Source organism: Sabethes cyaneus, chromosome 2 (assembly GCF_943734655.1).
Source record: "Sabethes cyaneus chromosome 2, idSabCyanKW18_F2, whole genome shotgun sequence".
NCBI lineage: Eukaryota > Metazoa > Arthropoda > Insecta > Diptera > Culicidae > Sabethes > Sabethes cyaneus.
The window spans coordinates 114,444,290-114,468,015 of record NC_071354.1 but is presented as its reverse complement, the minus strand read 5'-3'; the positions used below and the strand labels follow the sequence as shown (position 1 = coordinate 114,468,015).

The following is a 23,726-nucleotide window of genomic DNA, read 5'->3' as shown; positions in this document are numbered from 1 at the left end:
GGGATTCCTGAACATAGCGCACCAGGCGCACTCTGGCGCACTTGTTTCAGTGCAAAATAGTCTTTCACCATATCGTATGAATCGCAGTCACTTTTGCGCCCACAAGCATGAACTTAAGCGATCCCGCTGATGCACTGCTGCTTCCACCATACACGCACCATCCCAAACGAGTTTTGACCGCAATCGGCGCTTGAACCTCCTTCGTTATGAAAGGAACGGTTAAATTGAGGTTATTCACCCCATTAAGTAAGCGAGGAACTGCTTCTTCGTATCCAGCAATTGGCAGACGTTTAAGATGTTGAAAACGACGTACAAGCTCGTGGATAGGTCTGACTCGGCAGAGCCAGTTTTTTTACTGTGCGAACGTTATTAGTTTCAGCCGCTCTCTACCACGAGCCTTCGTCACAGTCAGCTCTAGTTGTTTTGAATTCGCTTCCAGTCTAGGGACATTACCTGTCCATGTCAGGCAGAGAGGAGCCGCTCTACCCTCCACTCCCAGTTGTTTGGTGAGTTGATCTTCAACAAGCGTAAGATACGATCCGTCAACGAGAAAGGCGTATGTATTCACGGTTTTCAGAGGACCACGAATGGTTACAGGCAGAATACGAAGCAGCAACGGTTGATCCGCTAACCGGTGCGTGTGCGTTCCGGCTGAATCGACGCTCTGCGACACAGTTCTGTTCAATGTTTGGTCGATATATTTGGAATGCAGCAACAGGTGATGCCGAAAAGTGCATCTATTGATTCCACATCTATTCGATCGACGACAACTCCTACGGCCATGCGCGCTCAAACAATTGCGATACAGCTCATTATTGTGCACTGCTTTCCAGCGATTATCGATAGAGAGTGCCTTAAATGTATCACACTCCCAAACTCGATGCCCGCGGGTTTTCCAAATAAAGCATTTTTTGTCGTCTATAGGGAGCTCCAGTTGGCTCTAGTGCGCATTGATAGATCCTCTGCAATTCCCTTTAATTTTATCCATGTTTCCTCCTTTACCGTAGCCATCTGTATGTAGTGTCACCTTACTGGCTGAAATAACAATCCCGTTCGTTCATAAAATCGCCAAATGCCTTCAGATTCACCACCGGATACTGCTGCATATATTTTGCCCAGCTCAGTTTCACATGGACCGGAAGTTTGTTCACTAACTCCATCAGCTGGTACGGGGTCGTAAGATGAACATGCTGATCTGCGGCCTGCAGGTGATCACACAAGCTTTGCACCGCCATCCCAAACTCGATGAGAGTCTCGAGCTTTTCCGACTTGGGTGCTGGCATTGATCGCACCTTGTCCAAAAGCACATTAATTAGAAGCTCCGGTCGTCCATAAACAAGCTTCAACGTGTTAATCACCTGTCCCAAGTAACAGTGTGAGTTTTATTGTACTCTTATGGTGGTCTTCAAGACCAATTTTGTAATTGAATGCCATCATAAGAGTGTAATAAAACTCAAATTGTTACTTAGGGTGGCACTGATTCTGGTAGGAAAAGTCGATTCCGAACAGCTTCATATGTTACACCTTTTGAACACCGTTGTAATCTCGCAAGGTTTTCCACAGGGTTACCTTCAGTTTGCGACTTACGATTATCCAAGACCTTTGTTGGAATAATTCGAACCGCGCAGGTGTACCGCTGCTGAAACCCATTAACTTGCGTCCTGTTGTTTACAGGATCGTTTCGCACCATCTGCATATGGTTATTTTGTCCCACCGTTGATCGCTCCACACCTTGCTGTGCCTCCCGTACGTTGACAACTGCACGACCGAGTGTTGCCGACTCTATGACACCACATGAATCGCCCTTTTCCATTGTTGAAATCACTCCAGCTGCGCCTCCCTTCGCTGCTTGTTCGTCAATCCAAAGTTGGATACTTGATCCTGATCCTGATACTTGATCCTTACTCCTGCTCACGGCATCCCTCATGCCAGCTAGCTGTTCCTCCAGCAGCTTATACTTCTCCTGAAATGTTTTCCTCTCTTGCTCTAGGGCCTTCCTCTCGTTTTCTAACTCACGACGTTGAAGTTCGTGTTCTTCCTCTAGCAGCTGCATGCGTAAAGCTATGCGTGCGGATTTGTTACTGGATGTCGAAGTTGTACTCTGTGGTACGCAATCACGGCTCGCCCATGACCGCTCGGAAATTGATTCGGTTACTCCCGCGCATCGTATGTGCCACCAATTGTCGCGCTGAACAAGATTGTCATACGAGTCGGGGCGCGTACAACTAACGCAGCATCCCTCTCGTCGTACCTCCGGCGTTTGCGCTAATTCGTTATGCGCAACTTCGCTCATGACAACCGTATTGCTGTATTGATGCTCCGGGGTCTGCTGTTACCAATTTACAGCTTCGGCTAACAAGCGAAAGTTTTAAAGGTGATGTTGGCGCGGGGAGTAGAGCAATTATTTGATCCGGACACCGGGTTCTCAGCAGCACAAAACCAATATTCGGTATAGTGCAGCTTTAAACTGCAAGAATATTTTATTAGAGCAGTTACAATTTATTCGTGGGTATTAACTTACATTCACTTTCATATCTTCATGCAACGTAAGAACTATTGAACTAATAATGTAATGTATATACTGGACACTATCACTTATTGTTCTTACAAAATAAAAATAAGCATTTACCTTATTCGTCAACCGGTTTCGGGTAGATGTTACCCATCGTCCAACTGATTTTGATAAGAGAGTAGTTACAACTTAAGCTTTGTTAGTTGAAAGAGCGGCGATACTACCGGAGCATCGTCTTCATTCATCAAACATTGCTCAGCTGTGGTGATATGCAGCGACTACCAAGCGTTCAAATGCGATGACTTCCTCACTGGTTTTAATAGTTTAGCACTGTTCCAGTTTATTTTATGCTGATGATTGGTAGCATGCATCGCGACACTAGATTCGTTCACTCGTTTGTTCTCAGTTGCATTATTATACTCTTTCACACGTTGTTTAACCGTTATGTGTTCGACAAAAAAACACCTTTAAGTGCTCGACAAGGGTACCCGGGTACCCACAAATTGAAACGCTTGTAACTTTGACAATTTTTGACCGATTCGGACACTTTTACCACCCAAAGATTCAGGAACTTATCCACTTCCAGTGTGGTTACAACAAAGTCGGAAGTGGCTCATCTGGTTCCCGGAAATCCGGCATTCCGAGGATGTGTTCCGGAATTAAAGCACTTTTTATATTTTTGGATGTAATTATAGTAATATGGGTATCCATAGTTCTTCAAATTACTCCGAAAAGTCATTCTTCATTGTTTTAAAACAATATAATGATATATCCTCGGAATGACCATTCTACGACAAGTTTCCGTGGGACCTCCTGTGGCCATAAAACTGTTTGGTTTGCAACACTGGCAATATGGGTGTCTAAATTCATGAAATTACTCCAGAAGGTCATTTTTCATTGTTTTGATAATATCTGATGATTTTGCCACTGCATGTCCATTGCGGAACATATTCCCGTGGGGCTTCACAGTTGTCCAAAACCAAAAATATGTGCGCATTAGAATTTTGAGTGAGAAAACTTGATTTTAGGTTTATGGAACCTTTGGGAAAGCTTCTTGACATTAAAAGTTCTATCCTCTGGTGGAATTCAAATTTTGATCAATCCCCCTAAAAGTGAAATAAAAATTTTAGTTTTTTTCAGTTTCAATATAACACATTAATGAGCTCTGCAAAATTTTAGAGTATATTATTACAAGAAATTTTGCTGAAGACTGTAACTTTCTATCTCTTCAGCGAAGATAAAAAAATCTTATTTCTTATATGTGAATCGTCAAAATCAGCTTTTCTATTGTAGCTTTTTTTGTAACTGTTGTATGACTTTTTCAAGTTTCATAAAGTTGTACAAATAGTAAAAATACACAACTTTGCCGAATGTAGTATACCTCTATCTTTGCTTGTTTAGGAACTGTAAAACTTTTGATATAAAAAATACCCAAATTTTGACCACAAATTACTCGACTATGCGCAGACGGATACAAATAAAACTTCTTGAATTTTTGTAGTTTTTTCATATAGTTTCTGATTCAAGTAATGTAATTCGTGTCTGTTTGCGCATAGTTGAGTAGTCGGGGTCAAAATTAAGATATTTTTATAACAAAAGTTTTACAGCTCCCAAACAAGCAAAGATAGAGGTATACTACATTCGGCAAAGTTGTGTATTTCTACTATTTATACAACTTTATGAAACACGAAAAAGTCATACAACATCTACAAAAAGAGCTAAAATAGAAAAACTGGTTTTAACGATTCACATATAAGATATAGGATTTCTCTATCTTCGCTGAAGAGATAGAAGGTTACGATCTTCAGCAAAATTTCTTGTAATAATATGCTCTCAAACTACTTTGCAGAACTCATCAATGTGTTATATTGAAACTGAAAAAAAATAAATTTTTTATTTCACTTTTAGGGGGATTAATCAAAATTTGAATTTCACCAGACGATAGAACTTTTAGTTTCAAGAAACTCTCCCAAAGATTCCATAAACTTAAAATCAAGCTTTCTCACTCAAAACTCTAATGCGCACATATTTTTGGTTTTGGACAACTGTGAAGCCCCACGGGAATATGTTCCGGAATGGCCATGCCGTGGCAAAATCATCAGATAGCATCAAAACAATGAAAAATGGCCTTCTGGAGTAATTTCATGTATTTAGACACTCATATTGCCAGTGTTGCAAACCAAACAGTTTTATGGCCACAGGAGGTCCCACGGGAACTTGTCGTAGAATGGCCATTCCGAGGATATATCATTATATTGTTTTATACCAATGAAGAATGACCTTTCGGAGTAATTTGAAGAACTATGGATACCCATATTACTATAATTACATCCAAAAATATAAAAAGTGCTTTAATTCCGGAACACATCCTCGGAATGCCGGATTTCCGGGAACCAGATGAATCACTTCCGGCTCTGTTGTAACCACACTGGAAGTGGATAAGTTCCTGAATCTTTAGGTGGTAAAAGTATCCGAACCGGTCAAAAATTGCCAAAGTTACAACCATTCCAATTTGTGGGTACCCGGGTACCCTTGTCGATCACTTAAAGGGTAAAATATTTCGAAGCACCCCCATTCCACCCCCTTAAGTGCTACACGAAAACTTATTTTACGAAAAGTTGAAATTTAACTAGTTCTCAGATGTCACAGAGTTTCAGTATCCTGGATCGAAGAAAAGTTTAGAATTTCGTACTTTGAAGCTAAAAAGGTACCCGGGTACCCTGTCGAACACATAACGGTTTAATTTGCGGCGGGTTTGTCCGATGTAAATAGCCGGGCAATCATTACAATCGATTTGATAGATTCCCGACTTATCTTCGGCTGGAATCCTGTCTTTTACATTGCAGAGCATATCACGCAGCGTGTTGTTGCGTTGATATCCGTGTTTCCTAAGGCATTTCTTTATCGGGTTTGTGGCTTTAGGATAGAATGGCATACTGATCCTTTCAATGTCGTCTTTCTGGGTTTGTAGAGTGGTAACATTCTCTCTATGGTTTTTACGCTTATGGATACTAACTATTTTGTCAACGAACTTTTTGTCATATGCATTGATTCGGGCAGATTCATAGATTTTTTCCCTCTCCTCTAAGAATTCTTCTTTTTGCATAGGTATAGAGATGAGACGATGTACCATTGAATGGAACGCTGCTTGTTTCTGAGCACCGTAATGATTAGAGTCCGATGTAATGTAGCGGTCAGTAGATGTTGGTTTACGGTAGTACAATGTTGCAAATTCTCATCACGATGAAGGCTCATCACCTACTCGTCAGCGATTTGAATTTCATCAACTGGCAACTCTATCGTATCCTGATTGCTCGCGATGAATCGCCGACGCAAAAACTGGTGAGCAAAATATGAATTGATTACGCTCGCAAATACTCGCTCGGTATCTCTGTGTCACACTCATCGCTAATCATCGTTAATCGCTGTCATCCAACCAAGAATGTATTTTGCGATGAAACGTAAACAAGCATATTTTTTGGCAAATTACAAAAAAAAATATTGCTCGTTCAAATATAAAACGTTATTCGTATCACATATAATTATGAACTTGTGAAACGTCAACATATACTTGCGACGCCATACTGATACACAACCAGTAACTTCAATCGGCACACGGACAAACAGAATGGTTTCAAGATTTAGTTTCAATGAAATGCAAATCTGGTGCAATATTATTATTATTAATTGGTGCCTCGAAGGTTCGAAGCTATGAAAAATAATACATCTTCTTGTGTGACGAACGATGAAGGCTGATAATAAAAATATCGTCGGCCTCTGTTCAAAATTTGATTCTGCAAACATGTCTGAAAAATCGCTTGTATCTTATAAACATTTGCAAACGTTGCTGGTGCTTGTCATTGTCTCGAAAAAACTACAAGGTATACAACCCTAAGGGTTGTACGAATGGGTGACGTAGGACTATATCCGATCATTAGATGAAAGACTAATGTAAACTGCAATTGTGGCATATGTATGTTTATAAGAATCTTTGAGTGCCATTGTTTAAGTAAATGTTTAAAAGAGAGCGAAATATTCAGATTCAATTGTTCATTGAATGCAATGGTGGCTTTGGAAATACGTGGTACAACGTCTACGTCCATTGAGACATAGAAGATTTCTTTTAAAAATCACTTGTGTGCACCATAAAGGTTGAAATAGTAATGAATGACCAGCCTGCGGATTATTGTATAAAATATGATTATGGGTAGCTTGACATGTTTCAGTAATCTTACTTTTACTCGCTTGTGACCTTTAAAAGGGCCATTGGGTACAAATAACATTAGAGCCAAAGCACGTTCATCGCAAATATGAGGTGCCATTCGAATGTCCTTCTCTTTTGACATGACTGGCAGCAGGCACGTTAACGACGTCGATTCACCGTCTGTTGCTCCGAGAAGGTTTTACTAGTTTACTATCACAGCTTATCGCTTGTTACATAGCAGAAAATATGGCACATACGTAAAAATATCTGTTTTATTTGTATGAGAGTCTTTATCCTCCTTCCACAGGGGTGGAGGGTCTCAAACCATCATAAAATAAATTCATGCCTCCATAAACCCCGACATGCCAAGTTTGGAACCATTTGCTTGATTAGTTCTCGAGTTATGAGGAAATTTGTATTTCATTTGTATAGGAGCCCCCCCTCTTAGAAGGGGAAGAAGTCTCAGTACACCATAGAAAAACTTTTTACCTCAAAAACTCCCACATGCCAAATTTGGTTCCTTTTGATTGGTTAGTTCTCGAGTTATAAGGAAATTTGTTTATTATTTGTATGGAAGCCCTCCCCCTTCTAAAGTGGAAAAGGATCTCAATTCACCATAGAAAAAATTCCTGCCTTCTGAAACCCCCATAGGCCAAATTTGGTTCCATTTGGTTGATTAGTTCTAGATCCATGAGGATATTTGTATTCCATTTGTATGGGAGCCTCCCTCTTAGAAGAGGAAGGGGTCTCAGTACACCATAGAAAAAAATCCTACGTTTTAAAATCCCCACATGCCAAATTTGGTTCCTTTTGATTGATTATTTCTCGAGTTATGACGAAATTTGTATATTATTTGAATGGGAGCCCCCCCTTCGAAAGAGGCGAGGGGCCTCAATTCACCATATAAAAAATGCTTGCCTTATGAAACCCCCACATGCCAAATTTGGTTCCATTTGCTTGATTAGTACCAGATTTAAGAAGAAAATTGTATTTCATTTGTATGGGAGCCCCCCTTCTTAGAAGGGGAAGGGATCTCAGTACAGCATCGAAAAAAATACTACCTTCTAAAACCCGCATATGCCAAATTTGGTTCCATTTGCTTGATTAGTTCTAGATTTATGAAGAAATTTGTGTTTCATTTGTATAGGAACCCCCCCCCCCTCTCTTACGCCGTCCATAAGATTACTCTCTCATCCCTCCATAGAATTGCTGACCATTTTATCTTTCCAACGACATGTAAATTGTTCAGTTTCGTTCAGTAGTTTAGTAGTTATTAGCATTTGAAATCTTTCATTCCAACGTTACACTTCTATTTTCGTTTTCACAAAGTGCTACCCAGTCCCAGATAGTAAGCAAAGACGTAGTCCTACGTCAAAAAGATTTATGCTGCACTTAACGTGAATGTTGAAAAATTATGAATAACATGTTAAAATAATTTTATGAGATTAAAAGTCTTCTGGGTGTAAAAGAACGTTGATGTTTTGAAGTGCATTTATGTATTATGTCGCAAAAATGTATATTCCAAGTATCTCAGGTGCTAAAAGTCGAACTGAAAAACCAACATAAGTGTTAGGTACAAGTTTTTTTGACGGTGTAATTCAATATCCGATAGCGCTTTTGCCTGTTTTCAAAAATTGATAAATCATCGCTACTCATCGCGATGACTCGAAATGCGAGCTATTCGCGTTTGATTAGCATCACTAGCGATCAAATCATGAATGAAAAAGAGTGAGTGATAATTCGCTTTTCTCTCACTCTCATTAAATAACGCTCAGGCGAAAGCATTGCCACTGAATTTGACGTTATGGAATCACCTTTGAGTGTGTTTCGAACCGAATCAGTACTTTTATCGATGATTAGCAACATTGACGGTAGATACCAAATTTAAGAGTATTATTATTTTTCTTAGAAATAATCAAGTCTAAGAAGGGTATTTTTCCATCCACTTCTCGTTCGACAGTGAACTTTATAGTGGGATTTCTAGAGTTTAGTAATTCGAGTGTTTGTGAGAGGTGTCTTTTTTTTACAATGGCAAAAACATCGTCCACATAGCGTTTCCATACTCTGGGAAAATACTTTTCTTTTTGTAGTGCAACTTCGAAGTCACTCATGAAGACCTCTGCCAGGAGTGGTGAGATTTTACTACCCATACTGAGACCATATGTCTGTTTGTAAAATTTTTCCCTGAAAGTGAAAAAATTTTGGCTCATACACTGTTCTACTATTGATATATACGCTTCAATGTGGAACGGTGGAGCCCGACTTCTTTCCAAGTGGTCACGAAGGCTTCGTACAGCTTCTGGGACTTGCACGCTCGGAAATTAAGCACTGACATCGAACGAAACCATAATTTCTCCCCTCCGTATCTGTACTGCATGCTATCACTGTATTTTTGAGCTGCCCAGCTAATTCTATTGAATTTTTCACGTTTGCCCCATGCGTAACAGGATAATTTTTCATTTCTTCTACCAACCATGCAGCCATTTTTTCTGTAGGGGTAGAAACATTGGACGAAATCGGTCTCATTGCCAAAGGGGTTTTCTGTATCTTGGGAAGACAATATAGCGATGCAACTTGTGGGTTTGATATAAGTAACCGTTTTTCCAACTTTACTTCTTCCATTAAGTGAGCAACTTTTTGACGGGTACTATTTGCCCCATTAATCATCGCATTGAGAGGGTCTTTAGGATTTCCGTTTTTATAAGTGCATTCTGCATACGGGCCTGAGTTAATCATTTCACGGACTTGTGAATCGTATTCTTCGCATTGAGAGGGTCTTTAGGATTTCCGTTTTTATAAGTGCATTCTGCATACAGGCCTGAGTTAATCATTTCACGGACTTGTGAATCATATTCTTCCTTATCCATGACTACCACAGCATTACCTTTGTCTGCCCAAACGTATGTAACGTCGCGCGTTTTCAATTGCCGAATCGCACACCACTCATCGAACGCTGCTTGTTTTTGGTTGCTTCGTTTGTTAGCAGTGTGTAGGAGGCATTTTTTCACATCATGACGCACTGCCGCTTTTAGTGATGCATCTTTATACTGGATATGATTTTCGATGTTGTTCACTATCTCAGATGAGAACGAACAAGTGAACGAACCTAGTATCGCGATGCATGCTGCCAATCATCAGCATAAAATAAACTGGAACAGTGCTAACCTAATAAAACCAGTGAGGAAGTCATCGCATTTGAACGCTTGGGAGTCGCTGCATATCACCACAGCTGAGCAATGTTTGATGAACGAAGACGATGCTCCGATAGTATCGCCGTTCTTTCAACTAACAAAGCTTAAATTGTAACTACTCTCTTATCAAAATCAGTTGGACCTAGCCCCGATGATGGGTAACATCTACCCGAAACCGGTTGGCGAATAAGGTAAATGCTTATTTTTATTTTGTAAGAACAATAAGTGATAGTGTCCAGTATATACATTACATTATTAGTATTAACTTACCCTTTCGGTGTTCTAAACAAATCTAACAGCTACAAATCTTCGTGACTATCCTAGATATAGACGACATAGCATATAGACGACCTGCAATCCGTACTATTTTAATATTTTTAATATATTTTCAACTGCATGCTACTCACTGTATATTGTAATTAGAAAAACAAATTTAGATTATTTTAATAATACAGCGTTTTCCAATTTTAATTGTATATAGCATGAAATTTTAATTTAACATTTTAATTTTAAGTGTGTTCACCACGAGTACTTCTTCGACTGTGCCAAATTTTCGTCCCCCTTTTACTTCCGCTTAGTGTCGGCTGTCAACTGTCACATTTGACGGTCCCGCTGGGAAAATAGTGTTCGCCTGAGCCAGCCCTGCGCATCAACGATCTGAGACAGTGTGCCCAGCAGCAACAGGGTTACTTGCAACACTTTTCTGATTTTGCGTTTCTTATAATTTTAAATTTGATTTCAAACCGCGAATCAGAATTTTTAGATATTCTAAGTAGGTATATGATTTAGATATACGGCTTTTGCAGTCTACGAAAATGATTTTAAAACGATATTTGTTGTATATCCAATAGATACAAATATATACAACAAATATCGTTTTAAAATCATTTTCGTAGACTGCAAAAGCCGTATATCTAAACCAAATACTATTCACAGTCGAAACCAGTAAAATTCTGAGTATATTTCTAGTAAAACAAGTGATACTGGAGGCATGTTTCGTTTCCCAATTTTGTCTATCGCTTTTTTAAAGATATTCAGTGAAAATGCAGCATGTCGGTGAACTTCAAATTGCCGTTTCAAGGCACGTGGAATTTTTCACAATTTTAATTTTTCTGGTGATGGTAGTAGACAAAATAACACCGTACAGATGCAAACATACTATTTACATACTGTCTGTTACTAGAATTATCTATTTTACAAGTGCTGCAAGCCGCGCCATATTGGAAGTAACAACACGAATTCATCGTTACTTCCACAAATTCAAAATTTAAATAAAGCTAAAAGTAGTTATTTGTTAGCTTATATGATGCTAATTGTGTACAGGAACCAAACGATAAAAAATAATTTCATGTTAATGCACTGACGAAACTTTGCGCATCCATTTTTTTTACTCTGAAAGTGAAATTACTTTCCAATCGTATAAAAACAAGCAAATGAATAATATAATGGATTAAACTTAGCTAAACAATAGGTAAACGTCCCTTCTTTAAAACCCCATTGACTACAAACGGTTATGTTAACAAACAAATGCGTTCGAACTGTCAAAAGCGCGATGCGCAAAAGTGTTGCAAGTAACCCAGGTGTTGTAAGTATCCCCTGATGACGGTATCTGTGTTGGAAAAGTGCACTACAGCTGTAATGTTCGGTTACTATATAATTCTGTATGGATGCGCATGTTTGCCGTTTCATTGGAAGTGTAGTGAAAAGATGTGCTCATAAAATGGGATCGAATTGATAAAATCCCTTCAACGTGGGGGAAAAACACATTAAAAAAAATCTTAAATTTTTGTAAGGTAACAGGAAAGCAATAGTTTGTGTTCTTGAATACACATAGAACTTACTTACTTACTTAATTGGCCTAACGTGTTATTACAAGGCCTGCGCAGTATAATTTCTCCATCTGTTTCGGTCCATGGCAATTGATCTCCAGTTCCGCGGGCACCCAGTGCTCGCCAGATCTCGCTCCACCTGGTCTTGCCACCTCGCTCGCTGTGCCCCTCTTCGTCTTGTTCCTACCGGATTTGATGCGAAAACCATTTTTGCAGGATAGTTGTCCGGCATTCTAGCAACATGTCCTGCCCAACGTATCCGTCCAGCTTTAACCACTTTCTGAATACTTGGTTCGCCGTAGAGACGCGCGAGCTCGTGGTTCATTCTTCGCCTCCATAAACCGTTCTCTTGCACTCCGCCAAAGATGGTTCTTAGCACCCGCCGTTCGAAAACTCCGAGTGCTCGTAGGTCCTCTTCTAGCAATGTCCACGTTTCGTGCCCGTAGAGGACAACCGGTCTAATTAGCGTTTTGTACAGTGTGCACTTTGTACGGGGGCTCAGATTGTTCGACCGCAAGTGTTTGTGGAGTCCTTAGTAGGCCCGACTTCCGCTGATAATACGTCTTTTAATCTCACGGCTGGTATTGTTGTCCTCTGTTGCCAGCGAGCCAAGGTATACGAACTCGTCGACTACCTCGAACTCATCCCCGTCGATTACCACGGTGCTGCCCAAGCGAGCCCTGTCGCGCTCGGTCCCGCCCACCAGCATATACTTCGTTTTAGACGTATTTATCTGCAATCCAATCTTCTCTGCTTCGCGTTTCAGTCTGGTGTACTGATCTTCCACCGCCTCAAATGTTCTGCCGACAGCATCCACGTCGTCAGCAAAGCAGATAAATTGACTGGATTTATTGAAAATCGTGCCCCGAATTTCGATCGCCGCTCGCCTTATAACACCTTCAAGCGCAATGTTGAATAGCAGGCAGGAAAGACCATCTCCTTGTCGAAGTCCCCTGCGAGATTCGAATGGGTCCGACAATCCACCCAAGATTCTCACACAGCACTGGATCCCATCCATCGTAGCCATGATAAGTCTAGTAAGCTTACCCGGAAAGCCGTTTTCGTCCAAAATTTTCCATAGCTCTTGTCGGTTTACGCTATCATATGCGGCTTTGAAATCGATGAACAGGTGGTGCGTGGGGACTCGGAATTCGCGGCACTTCTGGAGGATCTGCCGCAGGGTGAAGATTTGGCCTGTTGTAGACCGACCCTCCATGAAGCCGGCCTGGTAACTTCCCACAAATGTATTGGCTATTGGCGATAGTCGATGAAAGAGGACTTGGGACAGCACTTTGTAGGCGGCATTCAGGATAGTGATGGCTCGGTAGTTCTCACAATCCAGCTTATCACCTTTCTTGTAGATAGGGCAGATAACCCCGTCTTTCCACTCCTCCGGTAGTCGTTCCGTATCCCAAATCTTGACAATCAATTGATGCAGACAGCCGGCCAACTTGTCCGGGCCCATTTTAATAAGTTCCGCACCAATGCCATCCTTTCCCGCTGCTTTGTTGTTCTTCAGCCGCTGGATGGCTTCTTTAACTTCCCTTATCGATGGGGGTGGCACATCTTCGTCGCTTGCTGCACCAATGTGGTCACTTCCTCCGCTATCATGGTCTTCCGCCTACACGCCATTCAGGTGTTCATCGTAGTGCTGCTTCCACCTTTCGATCACCGCACGGTCATCAGTCAAGATACATCCATCTTTATCTCTGCACATTTCGGCCCGCGGCACGAAGCCTTTGCGAGATCCGTTGAGTTTCTGATAGAACTTCCGTGTGTCGTGAAAGCGGTACAGCTGTTCGAGTTCTTCGCACTCCTTCTCCTCTTGGTGGCGCTTCTTTTCCTTGAAGAGTCGGGTTTGCTGCCTCCGCTTCTGTTTGTATCGCTCCACATTCTGACGGGTGGCTCTACGCAGCATTTGTACCCGCGCTGCGTTCTTCTCATCCAATATCTGCTGGCAATCCTCGTCAAATCATTCGTTACGTCGATTCGGTGCCACACTGCCTAGGACGTTCTCCGCTACGCTGTTAATGGCTGTTTTCACGGCATTCCAACAGTCTTCAAGAGGGGCTTCATCCAGCTCTCCGTCTTCCGGCAACGCGGTTTCGAGAGATAACGCGTAGTTTTCGGCGGCCTCTGGTTGCTCCAGTCGCACTAGATTATACCGTGGCGGGTGGCGGTATCGTATGTTGTTCACAACAGATAGTTTTTGACGTATCCTTACCATCACTAGGTAGTGATCCGAATCAATGTTAGCGCCCGGATAGGTTCTGACGTCGATAATGTCTGAAAAGTGCCGACCATCTATCAGAACGTGGTCGATTTGTGATTCTGTCTGGTTGGGTGATCTCCAGGTGTACCGATGGTAGAGGTTATGCCGGAAGAAGGTACTACGTATGGCCATGTTCTTGGAGGCGGCGAAGTCGACAAGTCTTAGGCCGTTTTCGTTCGTTTGCGGGTGAGCGCTGAACCGTCCAATCACCGGTTTGAATTCCTCCTCCTGACCAACCTGAGCATTACAGTCCCCGATGATAATTTTGACATCATGTCTTGGGCAGCGGTCGTATTCACGCTCCAACTGCGCGTAGAAGTCATCTTTGTCTTCATCGGTACTCCTGAGGTGTGGGCTGATGCTATGATATGATGGTACGATGCTTATATTGAAGAATCGGCCCTTGATTTTCAACCTGCACATTCGAGGATTGATTGGCCACCATCCAATCACCCGTTTCCGCATCTCGACCATCGATATGAGAGCTGTACCCAGCTCGTGTGTGTTGCCGCAGCTCTGGTAGATGGTATGTCCATCTCTGAACGTATGTACCGTTGAGCTCTTCCAGCACACCTGCTGTAGCGCTACGACGTTGAACTTGCGGCTCTTCAATACGTCGGAGAGCACTCGAGTGCTCCCTTGGAAGCTGAGAGATCGGCAATTCCACGTCCCGAGTTTGCAATCCGTAGTCCTTTTTCGTCGCGTGGGTTTATTCCGATTGTTACTGTAAGAATTTTCTTGTTCTTCGTTCCATGCTGTAGTATTTTTCGTGGTGACGGCTTGCAAAGCCTGCTACACCAACCCCCTGTTTCGTCAGAGGGCCAACGAAGCTCGAAAGAGCCCTTATTCCCTGTCGGAATACGACCTTGGCTTCCACCGGGGTTGGTTACCCGATCTCCACCAAAGTTGCTCGTATCCCGGCTGGTACCATGAGAAGGTAGGAATACTGAATAAGAGGCTATGAACCACTGTAGGGTCTATTTTATGCCAACACGTGCACGAGGTACCGACGGTACGCATTATTCAGCCGTTTACCAGCCATTTGTTTTTTTAATGCCGTTTGTCAAATTAAACAACTAGTTTTCGGGTGCAATTTGTTAATACAATCATTATGTTTACCTACTGCCGCCCTCGTCCCAGACTACTCTGACACACTTTGCCCCGAAATATGTTACTTGAATAAACATGAGAATTAACGCTTGCTTGCAAATAAATAGCCTGTAAATCACTTTTCTATGCAGCCGTTAAACCTAAATGAATAATTGATTTAAAATATGGGTTAAAGACATTGTATTTTAAAATAATAACTAGTTTTTCATTTTGAAGTATCGCATAAGCGTCGGTGGCAAAAATTTCATTGATTTTTAAGTAGAAACTTATAACTTGCTGGTTATTATCTATCCCTGGTAGAAAAAGGGACTGATAAGATGTTTTAAAGAAAAATATTTCAAACTTGGAATAATGTCATAGGACATAGAAAACTTCACTGACACACTTAGCCCCGTCCTACCCTACTTTTACGTAAAGCATGGGGTCAAAATATCATTTATAGAAATGTGCGTCAAACTTACAACGCTAAATTAAAATAACGCTCAAATTTAAAGTCCAATTTTGGTGTTTGGAATGCCTGTTATAAATAATCTATAATTTTATAACATGCTTTTGAGTTGTATCTTTCATTTCTAGAAAGGTTCGGTTGGAGAAAATAAGGTTGTAGAGAGTTATGAGCTCCGTTCCCACTTACCCCGGGGTACCTTATATATTTTTGCTACTGCCATCCGGGGTGAGATTGTGCCACGGGGGTGAGATTGTGCCAAAAACCAAAAATCTTTATTTGTGAACAGTTCGGTATGGGAGAGCAGAGAGATCGGACGCTTGTGCATTTTCGCGAGACGCAGAATCGAAGGATCAGTAGTTTTCGCTGTGATTTAATGTACGCGAGTGCAAATATTATGGCTCGTAAAAAGCTGGATATATCAATCATATCATAGCCCGTATGAATAGAATAGTTTGCTTTGTTTTTCTCGGGTAAATCTTACGGAGGAAGCAAAGTAAACTGTTTTATTCATACGGCACCATATCATCATCTTAGTATACCTATGTCTGTGTAAGTTTGTATATTTATATCTATTTCCATTATGATAGCGGGTTCCAAAACTACAAGCTGAAGATCAAGCAGTATGGTGGGACACGCTTACTAAGATGCAGAAACTATTTCGTAAAGGAGCCGCTTCACTTTACTCCCAAGGAAAATTGGACAAGGATCAGATGCATAACTATTTCATGTCTGGTAACGTCTATGTTAAAATTCTAAACAAAATATTTATATTTTATATTTTAGTAACCGAAAGAGAGGTAATCAATGGCTTACTAAATGTGAAAAACACCAAAAATCACTGTATTGCGTATTTGCGGTACATCAACAACATAAATTTACAGAATCTAAAAAAAGCCTCACTTTATGTTGACATTTTGAATAGAAGCTTAGACACAGAGGCTTGCAAATTGCTTGCTGACCTACGAGATGTGCGTGTACCAAACAGAATCGAAGCTTCTAATCTACAAAAGTATACAATAGAATGGATTGGCCGTGAAGGCCTAGATGTAGAAACACATGAAGAATATTTAAACCATTTTATCACACATTTCTATAAAAATATTGTAAAACTTGTAGATCGCGCCATGCGTAAAGAAGATTCGAGCGCCCAAGGTCAGATAGTTACGGAAATTTTGCAACATCTTCATGCATGTAATAACTCCGTAAAAGTTTTTTATGGGAGAGAGGAACAGCTTGAACGGATTGAAAATTATATGCTTGGTCCATCTGATAAACCATTGGTCTTATTTGGTGAGGGAGGCTGTGGCAAAACTTCACTACTGTCTAAAAGCGCCGCCCTAACATCAACAAAATGGTTTGTCAACGTCAGACCTATTTGCATCATTCGGTTTCTTGGAACTACTCCAGACTCCAGCGCACTGACACCAACACTTATATCCATTTGTCAACAGGTACGTAAAATTAACCATTGTACAATGGGCAAAAACGAGGTAGCTGGTAGCTTACAATATACTTATTTCTATGTAAAAACGCAAGGAATCGATTGGTGATAATCCCATCTTGTACAAACTTTGGGAAGATATCCATTTTGCCCTATTATCCAAAAAAATCATGGTAAAAACTAATTAAACCGTATAAAAACTTATTTGCCGCCCATGAAATGAACTCAAATAGCTTCCAAATCATCAGAAGAATCAATACCCATCCATTTCATACTGTGCGAAATGATTCATCTATTCCATACTGTGCGAAATGCAAGAATAGTCCATTTTGCCCAATTCACTCCCAAAGAGTCTTAAGGAAAAATGTGTATTTTAATATTCTGTTCCGTTTCCGTTTGCAGTACGAGGTGGGGCAGTTAGAGCCAAGTCTGTCCTGGGCTGAGATAAGGTGGTTGTGATAATGATAAAAGAGTCCGTGCGGACAACGCTAGCGCCACAATGCGTTGGTGATGATAAATTAATGAGGAGGAAGAAGAACTTGATTCTTTCCATGCCCGCTATAATTGTGTAATAAATAGTATTAAATTGAATGAATGTACTTATCTTGATGTTCTCCTTCCTTTTGTTTATCCGCTCCCAGCCTATGTCAGTCCGTCTTGTTCGAGTTTTCAAATGCATGTTAGCCTTTCGACGTCTCCAGGTCGTCCTCTCTATAGCAGTCACCGGCATGACCGGTCTCTTGCCGCCCCTCACGACAACATTATTGTCGTCGTGAAGAGTAGCGACAGTCATCAGACAATAAAAAGAAAAACAAAAGAAAACGGGAAAATTTTAGTCAACACGATGATTGCAGTTTTCGGGTTAGTAATATCACGAGAATTCTAAGATTCTATGGCTACTACTCGCTAAAATGGACGCTACTCATCTCTCCAACTACCCATGTCAACGACCACCCAGCGCCCTTTAACCACCTATGCTCCTTAAACGCCACAGCCGTTAACACATGCCATTAGTAGTATTGTAGCTGTTGGTGTCAATTTCCGAATTTTTGTGCAGAATATTATTCAAGCGCAATATTAATATTATCGCTTAGGACTATTGAAAAACTGCCAGAACTTTCGAAAAACAGAGCAGATGTGATATAATGGAAGCCTAGCACTCGTTCGTATTATTCCCAGTAGTTGCGTATTTGTAGCGGTAAAAAGCCTGGGTGCCAATTCCATTATTGAAATGTGACCTTCTGTTTTTATACGACAGACTTCGCAACCAGCTGTTAGAATACAGGACAGTGCGGGGTCAGTGCTGCAATCCTATTGACTCTAACAGTTTTGTAGCGGTAGTCAACCTATTTTATCGGTATGCTCCTCGGACAGTCATCAAATTGAAGTATCCCTGTCCTGTCACTGAGATAGGATGTGGGTGATGGATCATGTAGAACTTAACTTTGAGATATGTATATATATATCATGTTATGTGCAAACTATCACTAAAGCAAGACTGGGTGAGATGTTAGCGATGTTGCTAACCCTATGTGAGAATTATATTGAAGCGACAAATCCGCTTGAAATACGAATAACATGGCCATATTTAAAGCACTACGACCATATTTTTTAAAAAGTGAGAATGATGGTATACTGTGGACTACCCTTCGCTATCGCTTGAATCAGTCAAAAAATCGGATACCTGCTTTTACTTGAAGAGCTATACTCTAACAAGATGTATGTAGAAGTAGAATTCCAGTTAAGGTCTGCCAGAATTGGGCAATGGACAGAAACATATTGCCTCCCGAGGCTATAAAGCGTTTCGAGTGATTCGCTGAGTTCGACCGCGACGACAGCAGCGAGAATGGAGAGGAGCAGTCCGGGAGTGAGTTGCAACCGTCCGACTTGATGGATTCTCCGACAGTAGCTCATCAGCATTAAGAGGGACTTTGGGAGACAAGCAGCGTCATTCGTGATAATACCATTAACGCGATTCGTCACAAGACATGCAAATCACTCTAATAAAGAAGGGAAATGAGAAAATGAGAACAATAATAATTACATCCAAAACAATACAATAGAGGTGACAGTAACAGAAATGATAGCAATAGTGAAGATGATCACATCACAATCACATCAAACAGCATTCATTTTGAAATCATCGACGAACCTACTCATCGTAAGGTTTCAATCGCTGACCATCTCTGTACAAAATTACGCACTCATACGAACGAAGCAGAACAAGCAAAGCAAAGGAAAATATGCGACAGCGTTCGTTGGTGGTTTTGTTCACGCGATGGATCTTTCGTGTGGTGTCTTCATTATACTATGAACGCTTGGGAAAAGATTCGCTTTTGAATGCATTCACTGAGTCGCAAAGAATCGTTCAAAAAAAATTCGTTCGAATGTTTCTTCCGCGATCGTTCGAATGTTTCTTGAGCGTTCGTTATTTATTAACCCCTCTATGCGGTCGGCATCATTTTTAAGCCCCGCAAAATTAAATGAAATAATCGTAATTTTTAGTGTTTTCCAATATTGTTTCACCAAATTTGGATATTTTCTCTTCATAATCGCTACAGATTGTGATTATATGTCATTCGGTTCTGGATAGGGTTGAGATACCGGGCGTACCGGAACCGGGAAAACCGGTAGTATCGGCTGATTTTTCAATACCGAAATACCGGTACTGGCACGGGAGAATACAGGTTGTTTCGGTACCGACCAATGATGCAATTTTTCTAACATTCGTCCACAAAAACAAAGACGAGTAATAATTTTTGCAAATTTTGGAAACTGCGCGGAATGTTTTAATAAACCATTATAACGAGATTGGCGAAATCGTTGGTAAGGGTCCGCCGAGCGTTGGTTATGCGAGTAGAACTGAAGGAAAAATTTGAAAGGCCTGCAGAAGCACAAGGTAGTGGCAGCTTGAAGGGACTCGATTAGGCCCGTATTCCAAAAAAAATAGGTCATATGAATTCACTTACAGTTGGATTTTGATTTTGGCATGGTTCGATTTTGGCATGCCTCGATTTTGGCAACAAAAGTATTCGTTTTTAACAACACAAGATATTTCACTTCCAAAAATATGCTTAAATATCAATCAGTTTCCGCATACATCCCTTAAATGACGAAAAATGATGCCCTTAGTATGTTCATGAAAAAAAGTTATGTGCTTTCGAACAATAAAATTTTTATTGCCGTAGAACTACGTCTTACCGCAGGGTGTCAATAACTTATTTGTACCGGACGGATAGCTCTTGGCGGACTTTTTAAACATAAAATTGTTGCAATCGTTGATTAATGATATTTAGTCAATTTCTAAAGCATTTACATTCAATTTTTTCTCGTCAAAAAAGGGTCTCGATTTTGGCACGGTTTCGATTTTGGCACCATAGGCAACACGCATTTGTTGCCAAATTCGAAATCCTACTGTACTTCGAAACAAAGATTTGAAGAACAAGTATTTGACTATATGCTTTACGATACCTTGTTTACAGCCTGTCCTACGATGATAGATTCAGAGAAAAGATTTTGGGTGTCTGGCAATTTTGTTACAAAGGCATGGAGAATAGTGTATTGAATATTCTGTGCATCTTAAAGTCGAATTTTTGCAACCGCTAATTTTATTTAGAGTCTGTTATCTTATCTACACCGGTAGTATTATTTCCGGTTTTCGGACATTGTACTGCTAAAAATAATTAATACAGTTGGATTTAAAATTTGGCAACAAATGCCTGTCGCCTATGTTGCCAAAATCGAAACCGTGTCAAAATCGAGACCCTTTTTTGATATGAAAAAATTGAATGTAAATGCGTTAGAAATTGAGTAAATATTATTAATCAACGATTGCAATCATTTTATGCTTGAAAAGTCTGCCAAGAGCTATCCGTTCGGTGTAAGTAAGTTTTTGACAACCTGCGGTAAGACGTAGTCCTACGGCAATATAAATATTATTGTTCGAAACATTCTATAACTATAACAGCTAACTTTTTTTCATGAACACACTGAGGGTATCATTTTTGCGTCATTTAAAGCATGTATGCAAAAACTGACTAATATTTAACCATATTTTGTTAGGGAAATATTTTGGGTTGCCAAAAACGGATACTTTTGATGTCAAAATCGAACCATACCGAATTCGAAATCCTACTGTGTTTCGAAAAAGTTTATCGACCCGATCCCCAATCGATTAACTTTACCGAGAGTCTACTGTACCTCTAACCGTCACAGCTATCCAGCAAAAATCACTTTAAAATTGTTTTACTTGATGCCATACGTGACCAACATCGATCGATAACATGATAACATGAAATAAAATAATTTAATTTTTAGATTGGTCACACAAAGCCCGCACGACTAATTTGCATCATTTCATTTTTATTTAGCCTGTTAATGATGAGCGATACATAAAACATAAAACAAAAATGGCAGGATTATTCCGTCAATACCATTACAAAATCTGCTAAAATATAAGTTTCAGTTAGTGCCTTAGTTGAAAAACTGCATTGAATGTTCCTTGCATAGCTACGTATTGCGCGGTTTGCGCTTTACCAACAGCAAACATTCTTCTATTTCGTTCAGGTAAGAAGATCGTTGAACGCATTCATTTGGATTCGCAATCATAGTTCGCAGATGATTCTTTCCAACACAATCTTTTGATTCAAATGATTCTAAATGAACCTCGATACAAAAGTTCCGATCTTGTTTGAATCATTCGCATTCTTCCTTCTGTAGGTCGGCGATTCATCGGTGAATTAACTCTGTAGGGTTCTATTCGAGAGCTTGCATGCGAGGGAGAATGATTGGAAGCAATACTTCGAAGCAAGCAATATATTCACCAAAAATAATGTGAGTGAATGAATTTTTCCATGCTTGATTGTAACACCAGTTTGTAACAAAGACAATAATAATAATGAAGTTATAACACAGGAAACAGCTACTAACTATAACTTAATGCCCATTAATAATTGTAGTTTGGCAGCATAGGTATAGAAGTAAGTAGTAAGGGGGAAATCCACCATCATTTCAAGGACCTGCCAGTGTATGTGGGTAGACTTACAGTAGATCCAAATTTGATTATCAAATGAATATCACACTAATGCTGTTAAAGAAGGACCAAAAGGGATTTGGCGGACCCACAAGCAGAGACACTTGTGCGCATTCCGGGGTTTTAAGATTTTCCTTCCAACATTAAGATTCTTCCATGTAATAATCAATTTCGCTGCACTAGCTTTAACCCACGTGATGGTTTGTTTGTGAGAAGTAGAACTTGTCATAACTGTTTCAGACCTTAAGGACTCCGGTTGGCAATCCACTCCATCATCCAGCCTTCCCCAATTATGCAATTCATAACAGTGATAATTATAATATGATATATAGCACGTTATAATAATAATATTCTGGTAGTTCTATGTCATACCTTCATGTTTGAGTTTTACCTACATCCCGTTATGTAATTTCCCGTTTGTAGTCCTCTACTTCTCTAGTCCTCTAGTCCTCTTCTTCTCATCCTTCCTGTCCGAACCATAGTTCTCTCCTCTCCACTTGAGCTAGCACCAATCTACAAAAAAAACCTTGGGGGAAGGTTTATTTATTTTTGTTCTATTCTTTTGTATCTACTTTTCTGTCTTTTTATAATTGTAATTTTCAATTTTTTTTTTAATTTTATTTTTTTTTTAAATTTTGCATTACTTTTATCTCTGTATTTCTCATTGTTGTTACGTTTTTTTTTGTTTTATATATATCTTAGAATTATATGGTTATTTTTAGTCATACTGTTTGCTTTATACATTTAACACCCCGCGCTTCCATTATATTCAATTTTGTCCTCATAGTTACATGTGTGTGTTTATGTATTTACACGCGTTTTTATAATAAATAACCTAATTGTATAGTATTCAGTTTACTTATTAATTGTCGATTGTTAATTTGTTGAATAGTGTTATTTGCATTTCTCGTACTTTATGATGTGCTCCACTTCAATATCGGATCTTCTCTGCATAAGTAAATTACTTGTGTTGTTACCCTTTATTTGCTTACTAGTCTCATTGTTTAATTTTTTTTCTGTTTATTTGACATGTATTGCTTATTGTTTTTTTTTTTCTTAATATATATTTGCTAGTTGTTTCCATCCTCCTGCTTCACCCTAATCTATTCTTCTTCCTCCTCTTCCAATCCCTCCGATATTTCACTTTCTTCTAATTTGTATATTTCCTCTGCTTTTTTCTTTAACTTTATTTTATCTTTTACCAATTCTTCCCATTCTTCTTCTGTTGTGTTGCTATACCTATCTAAATCTTGTTTCAATGAGTCTATCCATGTAAAACTGGGTCTTCCCTCTTTCCTCTTTCTATTTTTGAACCTATATGCAAGTTTCAAGGGATGCCCTTCTTCTCTTCGGCGTATATGGCCATAGTAGCTGATTCTACCTACCCATACTCTCCTGTTTATTGTTCTACCTCCTAGCTCTTTCCTTATATTGAGTTTCTTGTTATTTTTCTTTCTGCAGTTTGTCCATATCTCTCTTACAATCATCTTCTCGTATTTATCCAGTTGCAGTCTGCTCTTCTTAGTCAAGGTGGCAACTTTTGTTCCATGCAGAATCGCCGGTGCAATGACTGTATTGTATATCAGCCTTCCAATTTCCCATGTAGGTTTAAATTGCTTGCAAAACTGAACTACCAGTTTTAGTGCGCGCCGCGATCGCGCTGTTGCCGGTCTATTTAACGTTTTGG

The 23,726-nt window shown here is 40.0% G+C and overlaps 1 protein-coding gene across 1 annotated transcript in view; it reads left to right on the top strand.

Annotated features, from left to right (window-relative positions):
- The window catches only part of LOC128735901 (NACHT and WD repeat domain-containing protein 2), a 330,075-nt gene that overhangs the window by 149,320 nt on the left and 157,029 nt on the right, over positions 1-23,726 (top strand). The window contains exons 5-6 of the mRNA XM_053830380.1: positions 16,154-16,298; positions 16,350-17,017. Of these exons, the coding sequence (XP_053686355.1) occupies positions 16,154-16,298; positions 16,350-17,017 (813 nt within the window). The remainder of the gene's footprint in view (positions 1-16,153; positions 16,299-16,349; positions 17,018-23,726) is intronic.